The sequence below is a fragment of the Lethenteron reissneri genome, unplaced genomic scaffold (genome assembly GCF_015708825.2).
Source record: "Lethenteron reissneri isolate LAM-NWPU_2019-01 unplaced genomic scaffold, ASM1570882v1 scaffold_213, whole genome shotgun sequence".
NCBI classification, from domain to species: Eukaryota; Metazoa; Chordata; class Hyperoartia; order Petromyzontiformes; family Petromyzontidae; genus Lethenteron; species Lethenteron reissneri.
In genome coordinates, this window is record NW_026891735.1 from 127,164 (window position 1) to 151,920 (window position 24,757).

At 50.7% G+C, this 24,757-nt stretch overlaps 1 protein-coding gene across 1 annotated transcript in view; it reads right to left on the bottom strand.

Moving 5' to 3' along the window:
* Positions 1-10,709: 10,709 nt before the first annotated feature.
* LOC133339716 (adhesion G protein-coupled receptor F5-like) overlaps positions 10,710-24,757 on the bottom strand; it is a 35,287-nt gene continuing 21,239 nt past the window's right edge. Inside the window, exons 8-12 of the mRNA XM_061547868.1 lie at positions 24,265-24,448; positions 22,661-23,569; positions 13,200-13,241; positions 12,223-12,270; positions 10,710-10,842 (exon numbers count right to left, since the gene is read on the bottom strand). Of these exons, the coding sequence (XP_061403852.1) occupies positions 10,720-10,842; positions 12,223-12,270; positions 13,200-13,241; positions 22,661-23,569; positions 24,265-24,448 (1,306 nt within the window). The 3' untranslated portion in view covers positions 10,710-10,719. The remainder of the gene's footprint in view (positions 10,843-12,222; positions 12,271-13,199; positions 13,242-22,660; positions 23,570-24,264; positions 24,449-24,757) is intronic.

Consider the following 24,757-nt stretch of genomic DNA (forward strand, 5'->3'; position numbering starts at 1 on the left):
GCAGAGGGTCAGGGACTCCGAAAGCACGAAGAACAACCCAGAGCCCAGGGCTACTGATGGTATCATAGGCCTTGACCAGGTCAATGAAGCAGAGATGTAGGTCTTGTTGGAATTCCCTACACCTCTGCTGTAGCAGACGGACAGAAAATATGGCATCTCTGCAGGACCCCCCTTTCCTTAAACCGCATTGGGGCTCCGCAAGCCTCTCCTCAGCGAGCCTAGCAAGGTGATGTTGAATAATCCTTGCCAGAACCTTTCCCGTCACACTGAAGAGTGATATGCCCCTGTAGTTGTACAGTCTGTCCAGTGGCCCAGACTGTTGTTATGATGTCATGTAGGACAGTCTGTGCACAAACGCCACCCTCCCTCAGCATTTCGCTTGGGAGATCATCTCTGCCCGGTGCCTTTCCTGGTCTCAGACTGGTCTCGCCTTCAGTACTTCCTCAACAGATGGCACCTCAGCCAGCCACTCGCAGACAGACACACAGACAGACACACAGACAGACAGACACAGACAGACAGACAGACACACACACGGAGCGTGATGATGACGACGACGATGATGATGATCCTCATCCATAAAACCATTCCCCGGCGCCAAAGATCTTGGACGAGGACGCACGGACGGACGGAAGGACGGAGCATCGCGGATCCTTGCACGAATCTCCTCACCATAATCTATTGCCATTAATTTAAAACCACAAAATCATAACCGATTCACAAAAGGCAAAGACACAAAGATTTCCCCCGTGTAGCCTCTAACAGACTGTAGGGGCAAGTGCTCTTAGCGAGCAGCAGCTATGAAGGCCGGCACGGCACACGAGGGAGCGGGTGGCCAGCGCCACCACGCCCGGCCGCCTTTTATCTCCCCAGTGGCGATGTTTACTACATGGGCATCGAACCCGGGTCGCGCAGCAAAGCGCTAGCCGCTCCCCACCGATTTACATGCACACGGGTGTACATACACACACATATGCGTGTACATACACACACACATGCGCTCACTCTCCCGGGGGGTTGAAGGAGGGGTGACAATTGGCGGGGTCCCAGATTCGAATCTCCCGCGCGACGCCAGACACGAGACGCTTGTTAAAAGTTATTTTAAAAAACATCCACCCAGCCCCGGCGCACTATGTCAACTACCACACGTCAGGGTCCGAGATCGAACCCACGCCTCCTGCGTTCCAGGCGAGGTAGTCAACATCTCCGAGCCACTGTGGGCGTCAGGGTCCAGGATAGAACCCATGACCTCCTGTATACCAGGCGAGGCAGTCAACATTTGGAGTTCGGGTCTGGGATTGAACCCACAACCTCCTGCATACCAGGCGAGGCAGTCAACATTTGGAGTTCGGGTCTGGGATTGAACCCACAACCTCCTGTATACCAGGCGAGGTAGTTAACATCGCCTAGCCACCGGGGGCGTCAGGGTCAGATTCCAATCCACAACCTCCTGTATACGAGGCGAGGTAGTTAACATCTCCTAGCCATCGTGGATGTGAGGGTCTGGGACCGAACCCATGGCATCCTGTGTACAAGGCAAGGTAGTTAACATCTCCTAGCCACCGTGGGTGCGAGGGTCTGGGATCGAATCCATGGCAACCTGTGTACCAGACGAGGTAGTTAACATCTCCTAGCCACCGTGGATGTGAGGGTCTGGAATCGAACCCATGGAATCCTGTGTACAAGGCGAGGTAGTTAACATCTCCTAGCCACCGTAGAGTTACAAATGATTGGCCTGTGTGCCAGAGGAAGCCTCTTGGCTATGGCTTTGTCTCATCGGTGCCCTTAAGTCAGCGGCTCTTATCCTGTATAGTGTAGTGCACAGTACAGGGCAGTGTATAGTGCAGTGTAGAGTGATGATGCTCGTAACGAATTGGCACAAACATTCACTAATTGTCCGTGTTGGATGGTGGAGGACTTGACGACACACACAGCATTTATATTCATGCCATCTGACCATAGCAAAAAAAATCCTCGTATACTCTGGAGTATACGCGATTAATTTTTTTTTCACCGATTGAGGGGCGCAAAGGCCGAGAATAAGCAGCCTTAGAGTCGGACAAAGCGTCAACTCCTCCGTCTACGAAGCGTCAACTCCTCCGTCTACGAAGCGTCAACTCCTCCGTTGAGAAAGCATCAAACTCCTCCATCTCAACAATGATTTGTGCCATGAAGACGTCATCATTACTACAATTATATCAATACCTTTAACCCTTTCTGGGAATAAAACAGAATAATTTCTCAAGGAAATCCTCCCAGCATTAACCACACACGGAACTTTGTGGTGAACATGCAAACGATTAAACAACACCATGCTCTGTTAGTACATCGATGGCGTTGTCTGTGAAACGTATTGGTCCACACCAGAGACAGCTTTCTTATGAGCCTAGTCTCAAACAGTGTTAGATTAGAGAACGCCAAAAGGCGAACAGCACAAGGACCATGCCACTGTCGGGGACATTATAGCTCGAGGCGAGCATGTTCAGCACAATTAGCTTGTGTAGTTAATGCGGAGAGGATTTCCTTGAAAAAGGAATTCCGTTTGGTGTATTAAACATCTCATAACCTTCTGTTTTATTTAGAGAAAGGGTAAAAATACCCTATTCTTACATTTTGATACTGGCAAGAAAGTTCCCGTTAATATTATTAGGATAATAATAATAATCGTCATAATCGTGACGGTGGTATCACATCGTGGCGATGTTCTGACATCGCGGGCGACGCAACTAATGGACGCCCCTCCCCTGCTAGGTAATAAAAGTAAAAATATTCTTAGGTTTTTTCGGTAAAGTCACGTAGGTAAAAAATTTAAATTAATCAAAGTAAAATAAAAAATAAAATAAAAATCACGACGTTTCGGAGGCAACACAAGCTTCCGTCTTCAGGTGGAACCGTCACAGCACGATTGCTGTATCAAGTGAGAGAAATTCCAAGGAAACAGTATTTGTATATATACTGGTTGAGGGTGGGAGGAGCCAAGGTAGGCCCTGAATATTATTTTCGTGAGGTTCGGTGCAGCTGAGGCACGCTACCTTGGCTCCTCCCACCCTCAACCAGTATATATACAAATACTGTTTCCTTGGAATTCCTCTCACTTGATACAGCTATCGTGCTGTGACGGTTCCACCTGAAGATGGAAGCTTGTGTTGCCTCCGAAACGTCGTGATTTTTATTTTATTTTTATTTTACTTTTATTAATTTTAATTTTTTACCTACATGGTGACTTTACCGAAAAAACCTAAGAATATGAATCATTGCAGTCACGAAAGCTTCAAATCTAAAAGTAAAAATAACTGTAGGGGGATCACCTCTACGTAACAACGAGCTGGGTTCCAGAGGTCTGTGATCGTAGGTCGATTTGTTCAACGTCATCTCCTGTCGAGTCCAAACGTGGTGTGCGGAGTCTGCACTACACACGCGGGAATGGCTTTAAAAGTCCCCTGTGAATGTGGATGTCACTGGTTCTTCATGTACTGCAGATGTAGATGCCACTGGTTCTCAACGTTCTGTAGATGTAGATGCCACTGATTTTTCACGTTCTGCAGATGTAGATGCCACTGGTTCTTCACGTTCTGCAGATGTAGATGCCACCTCCACCGCCATCTGTTACTCTGGCCGGTTGAACTTACGACTCGCTATCAGTCCGATCAACTGCAACTGGACATTCGGGCAAGGTCTGTGCGTATCTCTCAAAGTTCGTAAGTCAAATACAAGTGGAGGAGTCCCTGTAATAATATATGTTCCAGCATAAAAATAACGTTCGCGCGGAAACTTACAAATCGCCTCACCGTACCGCGGTGCTAACTCTTAAATAAACAAACAAAAACGACTTTATAAAGAACGGAACGAGAGCAGGAGGAGGATTCTTCCAACAACTCTGCGGATATCCATCTGATGATGATGTTGATGCTGATGATGGCGATGGTGATGATGGATGAAGATGATGATGGTGGTGATGATGATGATGATGGTGGTGATGATGATGGATGATGATGATGCTGGATGGATGATGATGCTGGTGGCGATGATGATGGTGGATGATGATGATGGTGATGCTGGATGGATGAAGATTGATGATGGATGAAGATGATGATGCTGGTGATGCTGGATGATGATGATGATGCTGGATGGAAGATGATGGTGATGAATGAAGATTGATGATGAAGATGATGGATGAAGATGATGATGATGCTGGATGGATGATGATGCTGGTGGTGATGATGATGATGGATGATGATGGTGATGCTGGATGATGATGATGATGCTGGATGGATGATGATGATGCTGGATGGATGATGATGGTGATGAATGAAGATTGATGATGAAGATGATGGATGAAGATGATGGTGGTGATGCTGGATGGATGATGATGCTGGATGGATGATGATGATGCTGGATGGATGATGATGGTGATGAATGAAGATTGATGACAAAGATGATGGATGAAGATGATGATGGTGGTGATGCTGGATGGATGATGATGCTGGATGGATGATGATTATGATGCTGGTCGTTGTAATCACCGGGAAAAAACGCCGCACGTGTTGCTCGAATAGTGAATGTGTGTCGCGGGGTTTTACTCTCCAACACACAATCTGCGCGTTGCTGTACCAGTAACGAGTTGGCCGCACGTTTCGTTTACGTGGCAAAACGTTCCCCGATAGAACATGTCGGGTGGTGGCGGGTTTAACGATGCATTCATAAACCCACAACAACAACAACCGCCATTCGCCACTAAGTGGGGGTGGCATCACCACGACGCTTGTGCCAGGCCATGTGCACCTTGAGGCTACGACGTGAAGTGTCGACCGCCCACTGCAAAGACGTCACGGGGCAGACCCAGCAGGTGCCACAGGGTCGACTGACTGAGATGACTGAGACGAGTGGCTGATGCACCATCTGTGCCCCCTACTGTGCCAACTTGCTGTGCTTTAGCCACCCGGCGCTCCGCTCGTTGTTGTGAGAGTCGCTACTCCGCCCTCTGTTGTTGGAGGGCGACTGCCTCCAACTGCCCAGTAGCGTCCTTCACGAGCCTCCTCCACAGAGGCCGATCTTGACACCGCTGGTTCCAGTTATCGGCAAGTCCATTCAGCTCCACGTCCTCCTGTACCACATCACTCCATCTCTTCTCTAGCCCGTGCCGGGCCTATTTACCCCCCTTTATCCGACTGAACAAAAGCTGCTTAGGCATGCGGTGGCTGGGCATGCGGGCTACATAGCCCAGCCAACGCAGCCTTGTCTGCCGGAGGAGCTCACTGATGACACTGTTCCAAATCTTTCAAAGATTTGTGAGCTCCTCACATAATACAGCCTGGTTAAACCCAGAATGGATCGTAGACAGGCCAGCCTAAATGTTTCTAAGTTGTTTTCCAAGCAAAAAGAAGGGAAGGCATGACCGTGGCCGAGAAGACCCGAAGCTGTGTGTGGAGCGACAGACCAGGTAGCTTCCACACAGCGTTACGCAACCGATGAAAAGATATTGCCACTCGACTGATTCGGAGTGAGACCTCCGCTGTCAAAGTGGAGCCGGTCATGAGCACATTGCCCAGGTATGGGAAACTCTCCACTCTCTCCACAACTACTCCATCACCAATTGGGAGTTGTGGGGGTGGATTGTCTGACAAAATACCTAGGCAGGTGCTTAGTTTTGGTGGGGCTAATGGTAAGGCCCCACCTCTTAGTGGCACGCTCCAGGTTCAGCAGCAGCGCCTACAACTCCTCCTCTGAGTGAGCAGCACTCAGGGTTCAAGGAAAATAGCAAAAAAAAAACTACGATGTTTCGATCGCAAAGCCAGCGGTCGTCATCAGGAAGATAAGGAAGATGAAGAGCGGTTGCGTTGCGATCAAAAAATCGTCGTTGTTTTTGTTATTTTCTCTTGAACCCATCTACCTGACTTCATCGAAAGACGCAAATAATCTGATAAACGTCTTTCTGGGGGGGTGGGAGATCGGACCGCCGTTCTGTCCCCTAATGATGGCGATAGGTGTGACGCTGCAGGTTACTTTTGTGATGCAGTTAAAGAGCGATTTGTGATCGCGGGCTATTGGGGCAGACTCCCAATCCACCACCACCACGTCCACCTCCACCAATTTCATCTCCAACTCCTCCATCACCTCCTCCTCTGCTTTCTCCCCGCTCACAAGCCACTGTTCAGAGTTGGTAGTCGGAGTAGATATGCAGAAACTTGATGGAGTCTTTTCTGGACGGACGCTTCGATTGAATCTCCATCTCCGGCTCTCATGCTCTCGGAAGCTGTGGGGGAGAGAGAAAGACATAAGAGAGAGTTAAGGGAGAGATAAGGGAGAGATAATAGAGAGATAAGGGATAGATAAGGGAGAGATAAGGGAGAAAGAAGGGATTGATAAGTCGGTGTTTAGTTTTTTGTTGTGAGTAGGTGAGTGTGTGAGTAGGTGAGTGTGTGAGTAGGTGAGTGAGTGAGTAGGTGAGTGAGTGTGTGAGTAGGTGAGTGGGTAGGTAAGTGAGTGGGTGAGTGGATGAGTGGGTAGGTGGGAGAGTATGTAAATGTGTGAGTAGGTGAGTAAGTGAGTGAGTAGGTGAGTGAGTAGGTGAGTGTGTGCGTCAATAGGTTAGTGAGCAGGTGAGTGAGGAGGTGAGTGAGTGAGAGAGCGAGTGAGTGGGTGCATGGGTGGGTGGGTGATTGGGTGTGTGAGTAGGTGAGTGTGTGAGTAGGTGAGTATGTGAGTGGGTGAGTAAGTGGGTGACTAGGTTGGTGAGTGAGTAGTTGAGTGAGTGGATGAGTGTTAGGGAATAGATGAGTGAGTGTGTATGTGAGTAGGTGAGTGAGTGACCGAGTGGGTGAGTGAGTGACTGAGTGGGTGGGTGAGTGAATGGGTGAGTGAGCATGAGTGGGTGAGTGAGTATGAGTGGGTGGGTGAGTGATTGGGTGAGTGGGTGAGTGTGTAAGTCGGTGAGTGAGTAGATGAGTGGGTGAGTGAATGAGTTGGTAGGTGAGTGAGTACGTGAGTAAGTGGCTTGTTGAGTGGGTGAGTGAGTAGGTGATCGAGTATGTGAGTGAGTGGGTGAGTGGATGAGTGAGTGGGTGAGTGAGTTAGTAGGTGAGTGAGTGGGTGAATGAGTGGGTGAGCGGCTTGTTGAGTAAGTGAGTAGGTGAGTGAGTGGGTTAGTGAGTGGGTGGGTTAGTAGGTGAGTGGGTGGCTGAGTGAGTGGGTGGCTGAGTGGGTGGGTGAGTGGGTAGGTGGGTGATTGAGTGAGTTATTAAGTAGGTAGGTGGGTGAGCGAGTGGGTGAGTTGGTGGGTGAGTGGGTGAGTGAGTGGGTTCGTGAGTGGGTAGGTGGCTGAGTGAGTGGGTGAATGGGTGGCTGAGTTGGTGGGTGGGTGAGTAGGTGATTGGGTGGGTTAGTGGGTGGGTGAGTGAGTGGTTTAGTGATTGGATAGGTGGGTGAATGAGTGGGTAGGTAGGTGAGTGGGTTAGTGATTGCATGAATAAGTAGCTGGGTGAGTGTGGTAGGAGGTAGGCTGTTGAGTGAGTAGGTGAGTGAGTGGGTGAGTGGGTAAGTAACCATGTGACTACCAAACCGGGTGCAGTTCCTCATCCTGACTTGCTAATTCTCACTCTGCCTCTAGAGAGAAGTCTCCATCTCCGGAGTCTCCGTCTCACTCTCTCTCCATGTTGAGACGTTAACAACCTCACCTGGTACGCAGGAGGTCGTGGGTTCGATGTTGAGATGTTGACTACCTCGCCTGGTACACAGGAGATCGGGGGTTCGGTGAGATGTTGACTACCTCACCTGGTACGCAGGAGGTCGTGAGTTCGATGTTGAGAGGTTAACTTCCTCGCATGGTACGCAGGAGGTCGTGGGTTCGATGTTGAGATGTTGACTACCTCGCATGGTACGCAGGAGGTCATGGGTTCGATGTTGAGATGTTGACTACCTCGCCTGGTACGCAGGAGTTCGTGGGTTCGATTTTGAGATGTTAACTACCTCGCCTGGTGTACAGGAGATCGTGGGTTCGATGTTGAGATGTTAACTACCTCGCCTGGTACGCAGGAGGTCGTGGGTTCGATGCTGAGATGTTAACTACCTCGCCTGGTACGCAGGAGGTAGTGGGTTCGATTTTGAGATGTTAACTACCTCGCCTGGTTACGCAGGAGGTCGTGGGTTCGATGTTGAGATGTTAACTACCTCGCCTGGTGCGCAGGAGGTCGTGGGTTCGATTTTGAGATGTTAACTACCTCTCCTGGTACGCAGGAGATCGTGGGTTCGATGTTGAGATGTTGACTACCTCGCCTGGTGTACAGGAGATCGTGGGTTCGATGTTGAAATGTTAACTACCTCGCCTGGTACGCAGGAGGTCGTGGGTTCGATGTTGAGATGTTAACTACCTCGCCTGGTACGCAGGAGGTAGTGGGGTCGATCCCAGACACGAACGCTCATGGTGGCTATGAGATTTCGATTTAAAGCTTTCATGACTGCAGGGATTCATATTCTTGGTTCTTTCGGCAAAGTCACGTAGAAGAGAAATAATAATATATTAAAAATAAAACATAAAACAATTCTCACGACGTCTCGGCCACAACACAAGCAGACGACCTCAGGTGAAGAAGCAGAGCTGTCGGAAAGACAGCGTCCCAATGAACACCGCCAAGCTTGGCAGCGTATATTTAAGCTGGTTCAGGGGAGAACGCCTTGACAAAGGAGTGTACATATCAACAGCGGAATTAAGCATATTGATGGAAAATGCAGATATGGGATTAGTCACTCCTTGTGGAATGTGTAGATGGTGGGGGGGGGGGGGGGTCTCAAAGTCATATTATGCTCGTGTATTATGTAGGATTAGCAGTGATAAAGGGAGGAAGTAGAATTAGCAGTAATAAAGGGAGAGAAATTTTAATCGTAAGGAGCTGCAGCAGCCAAACCACCGTGTATCAAGCTCGTGCATTGTGTGGTCAACAAAAATGGAGGAGTTTCTAAAGAACTGCAAATGCCCTACTATCATATAATACACCTATGTGAAAAAAAAAAGATATAAACTACATCAATATAATCAATGTGCTCAATATACTCTCCAATAAGCTGAGCTATTAACATTAAGTAACTGGGTATACACTACACTATATAATGACTACCATATAGTGAACCGATAAAACACTAAAATATAAAAAAACATCAATGTAATCAATATACTCAATATACTCTCCAATAAGCTGAGCTACTAACAGTAAGTCATACATTACACTTCTATGTCGCAAAAAATAAATTATATTAATATGCCTCCAGCTAAACTTTTTTTATTTTCTTACATCACACGGATATACCCCGTACTATACACATTGAATTATACACTGCGTTACTATACACTACCCTTTGACTTTAAACTATGCATTGTAATATTACACTATGTATTATTCTACACACCCTACTGTATACCACACTGCTGTATATTCACTATACAATTACGATACTATATATTAGCTTATACATTATATTAGACATTACACTGTTATACTATTTATTATTATACAATCTGCTATACACCATCCCATTGACCGTCGCGTGAAAGGTACTAAGAGGAAGCAACGAAATATGTCAATGGGAGAGTGGTGGTAGGAGACTTGCAGCAGAGCAAAGACTCCATTCCCTGCGGAGAATACAAAAGATATATAGAAATTGTCTCTGTATTTGTATATGTGGATGGCCTCATGAACGAATCTCTCATGGTAGCCGGATGGCTTGCAGAGAACCTCCGTCTTGGAGAAGTCGATGCCATGTGAGCCCACTGAATTAAAACAATGGTTTGCCATGGCTGAGGTGTTTGTCCTACCGTGTTTCAGGTCTGCTTCATGTTCACGGATGCGGTCCGAGACATGTCGTTTCGTTTCTCCAATGTAACTGCTACCACAGAGGAAACTTAGTTTGTAGACGCCAGGGTACTGTATGTTTGGAATCACATCTTTTACAGATGGGACCAGATCACGGATTTTATGTACTGTGTTGAATCGGACCTGGATCTTGTGTTTAATCAGGATTTTGGAGATCTTTTTTGTGACCCCAGCAATGTAGGGTAAGGTGATGGTTTTGAATGGCTCCTCAAGAGGATCCTTCTTCATGGTTGGAGTGATGGCTTTGCGGATTGTGTAGTCGGAGTAACCATTAGCCTTGAGAGCTTGGCGTACGTGTTTGAGTTCACTGGCAATGTGTTTCTGGTCGGAGATGCATTGGGTTCTATGATGTAGAGTCTTGATGAGGGAATTCTTCTGGGATGGACGGTGGTGGGAATCCGGTTTTTCCTGTAGACAGAGTGGATCATTGAACCATCAGGTCTCCTTTTAATTAGGACCTCCAAAAACTGGAATAACCACCTCTGCGGTACTAAACTCTACTCACCTGGTATCGACAATCAAGGGTATTTCCCTGTCCCCAGACGACCTGCTTGTCAGTTTTGATGTGGTTTCCTTATTCACCAAAGTTCCTGTACCTGACACCATCGCAATCATTGAAGACTTGGTTCATCAAGGACTGAATACTGAGATACCCCCCCTGGTGAGACACTACTTAACGAATACATACTTCACCTGGAAGCACCCCAATGACCCCCCCCCCCCATCTCCGGTTGTAGCCAACGTTTTCATGGAGAAATTTGAGACTGACGCCATGCAGACTGCCACTCTATGCCCGACCTTATGGAAGAGGTATGTGGATGACACTTTTATCATCTGGCCACATGGCCGGCCTGCTCTAGACCAATTCCTCAACCACATCAATTCCATACACCCAGCCATCAGATTCACCATGGAAGGCATACTCACAGTGAGACTTTGGAGGGTCAACTCGATCCAAACCGGTGCTGCTGGTCCCCTTCTGTCAGACAGAGTGGGGAGGAGAGAGGGGAGAGGAGGGAGGGAATAAGTATAACCCGTAAAAACCAAGTTTTTCACTATAAATCTTTTATATGTGTGGCGGCTAGAGTCCTCTCGTCCTCTGGCTTGCACAACGAGTCTGTGTGCAAAATGCCAGCTCGATTGGATCACGGGAAGTGGGTTAAAAAACGACCGAAAGATTTGCACTGTCGTAAGCAAGCAAGCAAGCACGCAAGCACGCAAGCAAGCAAGCGAACTTAATAAAAATTAACCCGTAAAAACTAAGTTTTTCACTATAAATCCTGTATATGCGTGGCGGCTAGAGTCCTCTCGTCCTCTGGCTTGAGATGGCTGCCACCTATGGGTCAGATGATTGTCTGCCAGTATTAAGCAATTGGTAATTAAATATTTAATTTGTTTTCCCTACACAGTGTCAAATTTTGGAAAAAATTTTTCACGAACATTAATTGTCTCGCACAACGAGTCTGTGTGCAAAATGTCAGCTCGATTGGATCACGGGAAGTGGGTTAAAAAACGACCGAAAGATTTGCACGGTCGTAAGCAAGCAAGCACGCAAGCAAGCAAGCGAACTTAATATAAAGGATTTAATAAAGGATTTAAAAAGACGATGATGCACTACACTATACACTACACACAGTACTACACACTTCACTATAAACTACTATACACTACACAACACACTATACACTACACTATACACTATACTATACACTATACACAACACTACACTATACACTACTGTAGTCTACACTTTACACTACTATAAACTACAATACACTAGACTACACTATGCACTAAACAATACACTACACTTTCCACTACACTATACACTACTATGCACTACATTACGATACACTACACTATGATACACTACACTACAATACACTACACTACTATGCACTAAACTATACATTTCTATACACTACTATACACTACATTACTATAAACTGCTTACACTACACTGCTATACAGTACACTCTAAAATACTATACACTACACTATACACTACTATACACTATACTATACACTACTATACACTATACTATACACTACTATACACTACACTATACACTACTATACACTACACTATACACTACTATACACTACACTACTATACACTACACTATACACTACACACTACTATACACTACAACAATACACTCCAATATGCACTAAACTATACACTACACTATTCACTACACTATACACTACTATACACTACACTACTATACACTACACTATACACTACACACTACTATACACTACAACAATACGCTCCAATATGCACTAAACTATACACTACACTATTCACTACACTATACAATGTTTTCTGTGACCAATCTTGACAGCACCACGACACCGATTTCTGTGTACCCAGTCCAAGCTTCTTCTTCAGCTCCTTGCGTACCTGGACGGAGAGGATTAGAAATTAGTCTATGGGTCTCTGTGTAGTGGTGAGTCTATGGGTCTCTGTGTGGTGGTGAGTCTATGGGTCTCTGTGTGGTGGTGAGTCTATGGGTCTCTGTGTGGTGGTGAGTCTATGGGTCTCTGTGTGGTGGTGAGTCTATGGGTCTCTGTGTGGTGGTGAGTCTATGGGTCTCTGTGTGGTGGTGAGTCTATGGGTCTCTGTGTGGTGGTGAGTCTATGGGTCTCTGTGTGGTGGTGAGTCTATGGGTCTCTGTGTGGTGGTGAGTCTATGGGTCTCTGTGTGGTGGTGAGTCTATGGGTCTCTGTGTGGTGGTGAGTCTATGGGTCTCTGTGTGGTGGTGAGTCTATGGGTCTCTGTGTGGTGGTGAGTCTATGGGTCTCTGTGTAGTGGTGAGTCTATGGGTCTCTGTGTGGTGGTGAGTCTATGGGTCTCTGTGTGGTGATGAGTCTATGGGTCTCTGTGTAGTGGTGGTGAGTTTATGGGTCTCTGTGTAGTGGTGGTGAGTCTATGGGTCTCTGTGTGGTGATGAGTCTATGGGTCTCTGTGTGGTGGTGATGAGTCTATGGGTCACTGTGTAGTGGTGGTGAGTCTATGGGTCTCTGTGTGGTGATGAGTCTATGGGTCTCTGTGTGGTGGTGATGAGTCTATGGGTCTCTGTGTAGTGGTGATGAGTCTATGGGTCTCTGTGTGTACATGTCTATAACAAGAGTGAAGTGTCTATAACAAGTGTGAAGTGTCTATATAACAGAGTGAAGTGTCTATAACAAGAGTAAAGTGTCTATAACAAGAGTGAAGTGTCTATATAACAGAGTGAAGTGTCTATAACAAGAGTGAAGTGTCTATAACAAGAGTGAAGTGTCTATAACAAGAGTGAAGTGTCTATAGGTGAGTGAATTGTCTTCCCTCACCTCTTTGTCGAGGAGGCAGTTAAAGATCAAGATGAAGAGGCCCTGGGGGCGAGAAGAACAAAGACAAAGATCCCCCGGGTAGCATAAACAGACTGTAGCGGCAAGTGCTGCTAGCGTTGCGTGTGGCACACAGAGGCGTGCACACGCTGACTTAGAGGCGATGTGTGTCTATCATATCTGCCGGGTACTCGTCTATTGATGGCCTTAATCTAAGTTGTCTTGTGGTTGTTGTTGTTGTTTGACTTGCATGCCACTGGGATTTTTGCCCACATCGTTGGTGTACGCTGCTGTTGTATCCTCAAAAAAGAAATCTTGTAACTCAATTTGTACACACTTCCCAATATGCTATCGACTGCAAACTTGGTCTAGGTGTGTCATACTGATGACAACACGATATTCTATCATAAAAAATCCAAGACATATTTTAAACTTTTTACACGCTTTCATTTAACTTACCGTGTGTGTTGTCGTATCCAAAAACCTTGTAACTCAATTTCAACCGTATTCCCAATGTCGTATCGACTGCAAACGTCGTACAGCTATGTCATACTCATGACAAGACTATATTCTATCATTAAAAATAAAATATGTATATTTTTAAACAATATTTTTAACTGCTCTAATTGTCCACGCTCAACTGACGTTGCCTGTAAATCACCGCGGTCCCTTACGTCACGGCAACCCTCGGGGAGCCACGCCCAGGGGCGGGGCATATGGAATAAGGGGGGAGGGGCGATGGGGGAAGGAGGCAGGGGGATGGGCAGCTCGGACAGTACATTTCATGAAAGCATGTTTTTAAAAGTATTTTAAAATATTTTATTCTGCAATATTTTGATGACTTTTCTTGGAATTTCTGTTTGCACAAAGTCACATAGTCACTTAAAGATGTTCAAATAACAGCCGAGCTAAGACTCAAGCGTCAACGACCCAAATAGCGAAGAAACCCCCAAGACGATCCCGGTTGGGACTCCCCCTTCATTTCCCTGGCCACGGCCTTGCTGCCTCCTCGGCCACGTCCCTACACCGCTGGGTCAAGTCAGGGGCCGCCAATAAATGACGTCACGCGATTTTGGACGATTTTTGACCCCCCCCCCTCCCCGTCGTCACACGGCGCCACAAAAAGTCAGACCCCCCCCAAATATGACGTCACAAAGCTCTGCCCCCCCTCAAAAAAAAGTATAAAACATGCTTCAAATCGCCTTCAACTATTGTCATTGTAGTGCGTATTTAATGTGGCGCTGCACTCTGATGTTGTAGAGGAAAACATTGATTAACAAGTCTATTTAATCAAGTAAAATGTGTTGTCTATATTTATTTAAAAATAAATAATAATAAAAATACAAATATAGAAATAAAATTATTATTATTTATTTTTACCTACGTGACATTACCGAAAAAAAAAAGAATATGAATCCTTGCAGTCACGAAAGCTTCAAATCTAGAATATATTTATTTAAAGTTGCGCATTTTGATGTGACGTCACATTTCTCAAACACACCCCCCCTCGTCACGCATCGTCACAAATGTCTGACCCCCCTGCCCCTCGCCCCCCCCCCCCCCCCCCAGGTGCGTGATGTCATTTATGGACAGCCCCTCAGGGGATCTGGGCTCCCTGCCACGTGTCCCTCGAGCCTCACTAGGGGAGGTTCCCGGCGCTAACGCGATGGTGACATCGTCTGCATCACTACGCTAGCGAGTAGCAGCTGCTGCGTTCATTGTGCCAGGCGGTAATGTCCCACTGAGCTGCTGTGTGGACCTTTGTTCAGACATGCGACCTGGACATCACAAGTTGATGGCCAGGTCCACCCAGTAGCTGATATCATCATCATCATCAAAATAAACCCACAGAGACCCATAGAGACACACAGTGACCCATACAGACCCATAGAGACTCACATAGACCCACAGAGACCCATACAGACCAACATAGACCCATAGAGACCCACATACACCCATAGAGACCCATACAGATCCACATAGACCCATACAGACCCACATAGACCCATAGAGACCCACATAGAACCATAGAGACCCACATAAACCCATACAGACCCACATAGACCCACAGAGACACATAGAGACCCACAGAGACCCATACAGACCCACAGAGACTCACATAGACCCACAGAGACCCATACAGACCAACATAGACACATACAGACCCACATAGACCCAGACAGACCCACATAGACCCATACCCATAGAGACCCCACATAGACCTGTAATGCGGGCGTAAATGGGCGGGTCGGATATGACGATCCGAGAGGGAGGAGTCAGGGTCACGTGGGGGAGAAGTTATAGCGGGGAGACAGGAAGCCATCTGGGGCAGTCGGGGGAGTGAAGAGTGGAGACCACGTTGGGTGGTCGCCGTGCCTCAGCCTGGTGGCTGAGGGGCTCATGACGGCGCCAGCCAGTGGGGTGGAAGAGAGAGTTGGGGATTGAGACAGAGAGTGGCGAGATCGCCACAGAGGCCACGCAGGGCTGAGGTTGGAGAGTGGCGAGATCGCCACAGAGGCCACGCAGGGCTGAGGTTGGGGAGTGGCGAGATCGCCACACACGGTAAGACTCGGCACCGCCAGCCAGCGGTGACCGAGCACGGAGGAACAGGGAGTGATCGGAGACTGGGAAAGAGTGAGGCCACGCAGGGCGGAGAGTGAGAGAGAGAGTGGCGAGATCGCCACATACACGGACCACGAGGTTCGGCACCGTCGGCCAACGGTGACCGACCCCGGAGCAGCAGGAGCAGCGAGGAGGCTGCAGAGAGCAGCGGGTCTGCAAAAGGGGAGTTGAGCAGCGGGGGTCTGCACGAGGAGTTCAGCAGCGGGTCTGCTAGGGGAGAAAGTGGGCTACGTGAGCGACAGCAGCCTGGGGCTGCCGAACGAAGAGTATCTAGGGGAGTGCCGTGAGGGAAAAGCATAAGAACCCAAATAAAGGACACGGAGACAAAAAAAAAGAGACAGACACAGTGGTCGAGTCCTTTATTACACTGGTGTCAGAAGTGAAACGGCATGTCAAACAAGCTCAGAAGAAAGAATATTCCTGCGCCATCATCTGCTACATCACCCGACGACGACGACCTTCCTCAGGCGGTGGACCTGCCTGCGATGGAAGAGGAGATCCGTGCTGGAACGAGTACGGGTCCGGGTGAGCAAGATGTCGCCGCGTCGGTGGACCTGTCTGCGCCGGAGGACGCCAACTTACGATGGAGACAGATGGCGGCGCAGATGGGGACCTTGAAAATCGTGCTGGCGCAACTGTGTGAGCTCACCACGCCGAGGACGGCGTCGGGGAGGCCCGGTGGTGATCCGCAGGCCTCCGCCTTTCCTGCGCTGCCAGCGCCATCTGCCACGCGGCACGAAGACGCCATCTTGGGCGTGGCAGGGGAGAAACGGCGGGAAGCCGCCATCTTGTCTTCACCGCGGCGGGAAGACGCCGCCATCTTCAACATCGCGGCGGAAGATGCAGCCTTGCGCTGCCCTCTGGAGGTGCCGCGAGGTGAGCAGCCTGCTGTGAGCTGCTGTTTTTCGAGGAGGAGCTGCGAGGAAGAGGACGCCGACGCTGCAGCTGCTGGGACGGGAGTTCTCCCGTCCTGGCTCGGGTGCGAGATAACGGAGCAGTCAAGTCATCGTTCGAGTTCTGCGAGGCGTCTCAAGTTACCACACTGCGTCCTCTGCTTGCTGCAGCCCCGGGCGAGTCGTAACGATACGCACCCGGCCTTAACACACACCTCACCCATCTTTCGTGTGCCGGGGGGCGATTTTTGTCATGTCTCGAGCGTGCGGAGCGCGGTTCGGGCTGTGTGTGTGTGTGTTCTGGATGAACGCGCTATTTGCTTGTTGCTCGGTGTCAATTAGTGTGTATGTGTGTGTGTTGAGGATGGAAGGAGAGTCTGTTGTGCTTGCTGAGTGTCAAATAGTGTGTGTGCGCTGCGGCATGGAGTTGTTATCTTGATGGCGAAGTTAATTATTAACTCGGGAGCGTCGGGTATCCTGCGCTGTACCATCTCGTGGGTTACCGTGTGCGATGGGCTTAATTGAAAAATATATATTTTTTTGGTGTATTGTGCTGCGAGGTGCTGTGTGCGATGTGGTTGTTGCAAGAGAGAGAATATTTGTGTTGTTGCTGCAAAGTTACGACAGGATTAATGGTGTGTTGGTTGCCTGCAGATCTGCTTGCTATTGTGCTTAAATGTACGCGTGTGATCGCGATATGCTGACTGCATGTGCTGTTACACCGTTCTGTACGGTTATGGGGTGCGATGCATTGGTTGACTATTGGGGTTGGGATTGTTATTAATTGTGCGTACCTGTTTGGGAATTGGTAACAAATTCGAGGGGGACCCAAAAATTTGGTTGTATGGGTGTTTATGCACACGAGATTGCGTGTATATTATAGGTAATTGAGTTTTTTTTTTTTTAATGAGGGTGCGCGATGACGCCTTTGTGGGTGGCTCAGATGTTAATGGCGATGGGACCGTAAATTGGCGCCAAGTGGCGTCGCTCATTCGGTTGATTGCATGCAGCCAGGAGTTGCTTGCGGGTTGGTGTGTGTAACCAATGTGTTTTGATAAAATATTGGTTAAAAATTCCCCGATATGACTGCTGTGCGCAGCAAGCTGGGGCTGTGCGTCTATCGTTGGTGGGGTTGTTTACAACGTGACGGGGGATGCGTCTTGTGACCCCCAGCAAAGGGCAGCTGGGGTGCACGCACGGAGAAAACTGGCCACGTGTTCGCACGTTGGGCCGCCATTTTGCGCGCACGCGGGGTATGGCGACAATGCGCTTTGCGCAAAGGGCCGCCATTTTGAGTGCGCGCGAGATATTGCGACAACGCGCTTGGCGAAGGGGGCCGCCATTTTGAGCGCGGGGGAAAACCTCGGTGGGGCAAATATTCCATCTGTTATGCCTGCCATTGTTGATTGGGTGATGCACGAGTTGTGGTCACATCGGCCTATGCTGATGGCTGACCTGACAGCCGGAGGCGAAACCTCCGTGGTATGTCTCAAACTAATGGGCCGTGTGCTCATATGGCTCGGGGAGTCATGGTTCAGTTGTGCGGTGGCAGACTGAACCTGGTGTGCCGGGGGCTCACGGGATCTGGGTTAGGGCGTTATTGACTCTATAAGAGAACATTGCCCCGTGGGGAGGGTCGTTGGTGTCTGGCCTTGCCGAGGGATTGATCTTCCCTTGGCTATACAGCGTCAGACTATAAGATGCTGGTGTGTGTCCATCGCTGATGGGATAGTAAGGGAGGAGCAAGGCCGAGTGCTGCTCATCCCCGAAATTGCACTAGCCAAGAGTATGATCAGTGGATGTTGCTGTGGTTTGACGACCACGGTGAGGGTTAGGGCGAGTTAAACGTTACCGCTGGGGAGCGTGGCTCTCTCCACGCGAGGGTGTGCGACTGGGGGTTTTGTTGAGAGTGACCGTGGGTACATGCTGTGTACGTGCGATGTCTGTGCTAGTCCTCAAGGGAGGACTGCTGGTGGGCAAGAGTAGGAATTTTGTTGTTGTTGTTGTTGTTGTCACTTGTAAATAATGTTGTTAAAATTTAAATACTGGGGCATCCATCGCGTCTATTTGGGTATTTATGGGGGTTTTCTTAAGCGGGCCGGAATTGCATCATCTCCACTACCCTGGGGCCGGGTGGCTGTCGTGTACGACATGTGGATGTGCGTTGTTGTGCTGTGCCTCAGGGGATTGGATTCTCCTTCTCGTCACAGATCTTCAGCGCCTGCCACACTGGGTGTTACCTGGTGTGCTCACTGGATGAGGACTTGAAGGAGCAATTGGGCGCCCGTTCGTCATTCCTGCACTACCACTTGCTCTTTGACGTTGGACTTGAGCCGAGCGGATGGAACTGCAACATGGACACGCACTAAAACACCACATTCCTGGGTTGTGCGCGTCGGCCGTTCTTGCGTGTCAGTTGCCGTTGTTGTGCATTGTGCCATTCTTATTCTTGTTGTTGTTGCGCGGAGGACAGGCCGGTGTTCTGTTCCAGTTCCTGATACCTCCCCTTTCGTTACTTGTGTTGTTGTTGTTATAATCTCCGTTGTGTCTGGGGGACTCCTGATTGTGATGCCTTCGCCCGCATTATTTTGTTCTGTTTCAGCCGAGGACGGCTGGAATTTTCTCTACAGGGGAGGGTGGTGTAATGCGGGCGTAAATGGGCGGGTCGGATATGACGATCCGAGAGGGAGGAGTCAGGGTCACGTGGGGGAGAAGTTATAGCGGGGAGACAGGAAGCCATCTGGGGCAGTCGGGGGAGTGAAGAGTGGAGACCACGTTGGGTGGTCACCGTGCCTCAGCCTGGTGGCTGAGGGGCTCATGACGGCGCCAGCCAGCGGGGTGGAAGAGAGAGTTGGGGATGGAGACAGAGAGTGGCGAGATCGCCACAGAGGCCACGCAGGGCTGAGGTTGGAGAGTGGCGAGATCGCCACAGAGGCCACGCAGGGCTGAGGTTGGGGAGTGGCGAGATCGCCACACACGGTAAGACTCGGCACCGCCAGCCAGCGAGACCGAGCACGGAGGAACAGGGAGTGATCGGAGACTGGGAAAGAGTGAGGCCACGCAGGGCGGGAGTGAGAGAGAGAGTGGCGAGATCGCCACATACACGGACCACGAGGTTCGGCACCGTCGGCCAACGGTGACCGACCCCGGAGCAGCAGGAGCAGCGAGGAGGCTGCAGAGAGCAGCGGGTCTGCAAAAGGGGAGTTGAGCAGCGGGGGTCTGCACGAGGAGTTCAGCAGCGGGTCTGCTAGGGGAGAAAGTGGGCTAAGTGAGCGACAGCAGCCTGGGGCTGCCGAACGAAGAGTATCTAGGGGAGTGCCGTGAGGGAAAAGCATAAGAACCCAAATAAAGGACACGGAGACAGAGAGAGCGTCCGAGTTCTTTATTACAGACCCACAGAGACCCATAGAGACCCACAAAGACCCACATAGACCCACAGAGACCCATACCCATAGAGACCCCACATAGACCCAAAGAGACCCCGAGGAGTACTGCACCATCTCGAACGCCATCACGGCGCAGGAGGCTCTCTTGAGCCACTGCATGACCCACCGCCCGAGTCCTCATGTGGTCGTGAGCTCGGCCGCCGTGACCATCTCCGACTACATGGTCAAGTACAGCGACCTACTCTCGTCCGAACCAAGCCGCGTCGCCCGCTTTCTCGACCTGCGCCACCCCAAGCCCGCGGCCTCGAGCACCGAGTACAGCAATATCAAGGACATGATGACGGACATTCTCAACCAGCGCTACCCAGCGTTGACGACGGACGCGGCGCCGAAGGCGGCGCCGCGTGGCGGCATTAACATCCTCTTTGACATGGTCTACGCGCCCAACGCTCACGACGGCGCCGCCTCCGAGGTCGACCGCTTCCTGCTTGAGCCGACTCAGGACCTGAGCATGGACGTCGTCGAGTGGTGGAAGCTGTACGGCGGCAAGTACCCGCGCCTACGACGCGTGGCCCTCGACTATTTGCCTATCCCGGCGTCGTCCGTGCCCTCCGAGAGAGCAAACTCGGCCGCCAAGCGCTCCTTTCTCGACCGACCAAACCTGCACAAGTGCACGTTCAAGGCCGAGATGTGTGTGCGCTCGTGGGCGCGGATGTTGCCTAGTGTTGGGGTTTCACTGCCATTGAACTATCACACTGCGTTCAAGGACATTGGGCGTGCCAAGCTTGAGGAGATGGCTGTGGACGACATCGTCGTCCAGTACTTGCTAGTGAATCTCAATATGAAGAAAGCCTGCGTAGAAATTAGCGATTAATACACTTGATATTTGTATTGAATGCGAATATTGTTTGCCGCGCATCTTTTCGGTTCAAGCCAACTCAAGAGGTTTGGTTTAGCTTAGTTTGGTTTGGTTTTGGTTTGGTTTGGTTCAGTCGTCGCTGGTTTGGTTTGGTTTGCTCAATTTGAAACCAGTTTGAGTCGGTTCAAACCGTGCCGACCCCTAGTCACCAGGTGTTATGCCCCACTAAGCTGCTGTGTGACCCTTTGTCAGAAGCCACCTGGCCATCACAACATGACAGCAGCTCGATCACGTGGCTGATGTCATCATCATCAACATCACGTGGCTGATGTCATCATCATCAACATCACGTGGCTGATGTCATCATCATCAACATCATAGTCACATGGACATTCATAGCAGCAGCCCAATAACCTAAACGCATAGAGACCCATACTCATAGAGACTCATAGAAACCCGACAGACCCCCATAGACCCTCAGAGACCAATAGACACCCACATATACCTACAGAGACCCATTAACATACAGACCAATAGACCCATAGACTCATATAGAACCATATAGAACCACGGAGATCCACAGAGACACACAGAAACCTACAGAGACCCATAGATACACAGAAAACCATAGAACCACAGAGAACCACAGAGACCCACAGAAACCCAGAGAGACCAATAGACCAACACAGATCCAGAGACTCATACAGATCCACAGAGACTTATAACTCCCAAATCCTCTAAACGAGTCACATCATGTGCTGTTAGCAGCGCCTACGAAGGCTGGAACTGTGGCACACTAGGGGGTTCGTCCCAGGGACATCCTGCATACCAGGCGAGGTAGTTAACATCTCCTAGCCACCTTGGGCTTTTGGGTCCGGGATCGAACCCACGACCTCCTGTACACCAGGCAAGGTAGTTAACATCTCCTAGCCACCGTGGTGTTAGGATCAGGATCGAACCCACGACCTCCTCCATACCATGCAATGTCATTACGAGCGAAACGTCACAGTACTACTCACATTGTAAATCTTGTGGATTTACTCTCCAATACACTGGTGGGCTGAAGTAGTACACTACACTATACACTACACTACAACAGACTGCACTATACCCTACACTATACACTACACTACACTACTATACACTACACTACAATATACTACGCTATGCACTACACAATACACTGCACTGCTATACACACTACACTATAAGCTACACTACTATACTATACACTACACTACTATACACACTACACTATAAACTACACTACAATACACTACACTATACACTACACTACTATACGCTACACTATATGCTACACTACTATACTATACACTACACTACTATACACTACAATATACACGACACTACTATACTATACACTACACTATACACTACACTACTATACACTACACTACTATACACACTACACTATACGCTACACTACACTACTATACACTACACTAATGTATGCTACATTACTATACACTACACTACACACTACAATACACGCTACACTACACTAGTAACTAATTGGCGCGTTGTTTACATGACAGACCTTACTGGCAGCGCCGTTCGTTGGAGGGGGTTTCGGGACGCAGACGTTCACACCCGCGGCGACCCAATCCCCAATGCGACAACAACAACAACAACAAACAACAACAACCTACAACAACAACTTCCCCGTGCTCGCTCGCCCCGCACCTGCAGCGAGTTGAGGATGGCGAAGAGGTAGTGCAGTGCGTGGCTGGCCCTGCCCTCGGCGCTGAACGCGAAGATCCCGAGCCCCCACGTGACTCCGAGCAGCGGCGTGAGCACCCCGATGCTCCGAGCGATCAGCCGGACGTTCACGTCGGGGCTCCCCGAGACGACCGCGGACCTCTTCCGCGAAATCTTGGCCAGGACGACCGCGAGCGCGACGAGGTTGGCGGTGAGCACGGCGAAGGCCGGTGCCACGAACGCGAACAGCGTCCTGCCGTGCTCCCAGTCGAGCCAGCAGGCTCCGTCGCGCAGGTAGGCCCCGCGGGGGTACGTCGCCGCTACGGCGGCTGCGGCGATGACCGCGGGAGCCCCGTAGCCGACGGCGAACGCCGCGGCGTAGAGGCTGCGGGCGGCGAAGCGTTCGAAGACGACGACGACGACGTAGACGAGGAGGAGGCCTTCACAGAGCATCCAGAAGAAGAGGGCGAGGTAGCCGAGGTGGACGAAGAAGGCGGCAGCCGTGCAGAGCGTGGGGCTGCCGAGGGCGTCGGGAGAGGCGGCCACGATGAACCAGACGTCGGCGAAGAGGAGCGACGTGCACACGTTGACCAGGATCAGGTGGCGGAGGCGCCGGTTGGAGCGCCGGCCGGCGCGGCCGGTGGACACCGACGGGCGCCAGGTGACGGCTTCGATGGCGAGGACGGCCACCAGGGACAACATCGAGATGCCGACGCCGACGTAGGAGACGATCGAGAGGGTCGTGTCATCCACGAGGTCGTCGCCGGGGGAGATGAGGATGGAGAAGGAGGTGGTGTGGTTGCACCGGCAGGAGAAGGCCGTCGCGTTGCCGGTAGTGACAGTGGACGTCAGCTGGCAGCCCACGCCGGACCAGCCGCCCCGCCCATTGTTATACTGGGGGGTGGGCAGGACAGAGGGGGCGGGGCCAGGGGGGGCGGGGCCAGGGGGCCTTGAGTCACGGCAACGTTATGAGAGCCCAACGGGGTGGCTCGGATATGTTGACGACCTCGCCTGGTACGCAGGAGGTCGTGGGTTCGACCACGTACCCTGACACTCCACGCTGGCTATGAGATGTTGGCTATCTCGCCTGGTACACGGTGACGTCATGGTCGGGATCGAACCCACGACCTCCTGCGTATCAGGCGAGGTAGTCAACGTCTACCTAGCATGCACCATGGGTGTCGTCATGCCCCCCACACCACCCACCACCACCACCAACACCACCACCCCCACCCCCACCAACAGCATTACCCCCACCACCACCACCACCCCCACCACCACCACCAACACCACCACCACCCCCACCACCACCACCCCCACCACTCCACCACCACCACCACCACCACCACCACCCCCACCACCACCACCACCCCCACCACCACCACCACCACCCCCAACACCACCGTCCCCACCACCACCACCACCACCACCCCCACCCCCACCACCACCCCCTTCGCCACCAACACGACCACCACCACCTCCACCAGCACCCCCACCACCCCCACCACCACCAACACCCCCACCACCACCACCCCCACCACCACCAACACCAACACCACCCCCACCACCTCCACCACCACCCTCCCCACCTTTGTGTCCCAGAAGGTGCAGTGGACGATGCTGCCGCTGCCATTGTTGGCCACCGTGAGCGGGAAGCGCAGGACGATGTCCGTGACGCCCGTCAAGTTCCTCGGGTTGCTCACGACGGTGCTGAGGATGTGGCTCCCCACGGCCCGGCTCGCCACGGAGCCAGCGGAGCCGCCGCCCGCGCCACTGCCTGTTCAGCTCGGGGGTCAGCCGGAGGGGCAGGACTTCAGCCAGGGTCCTTCTCGCCCCGCCCACCCATCCCACACACAGACACACAGACACACACACAGACACACACACACACAGACACACACATACACACAGACCCATACACATGTAGTGCCATAGATGGGTCACACTTACCGGCAGTGGTGGACAGGGCCCATCTGCAGATACCTCGGACCCCCAGGGGAGGGGCCACTGTGCCAGCCCAAGAGGGGAGGGGCTGCTGGCTAAGCCCCTTGGCGCCACCAACGGGGGGCTGTGGGGTATCTG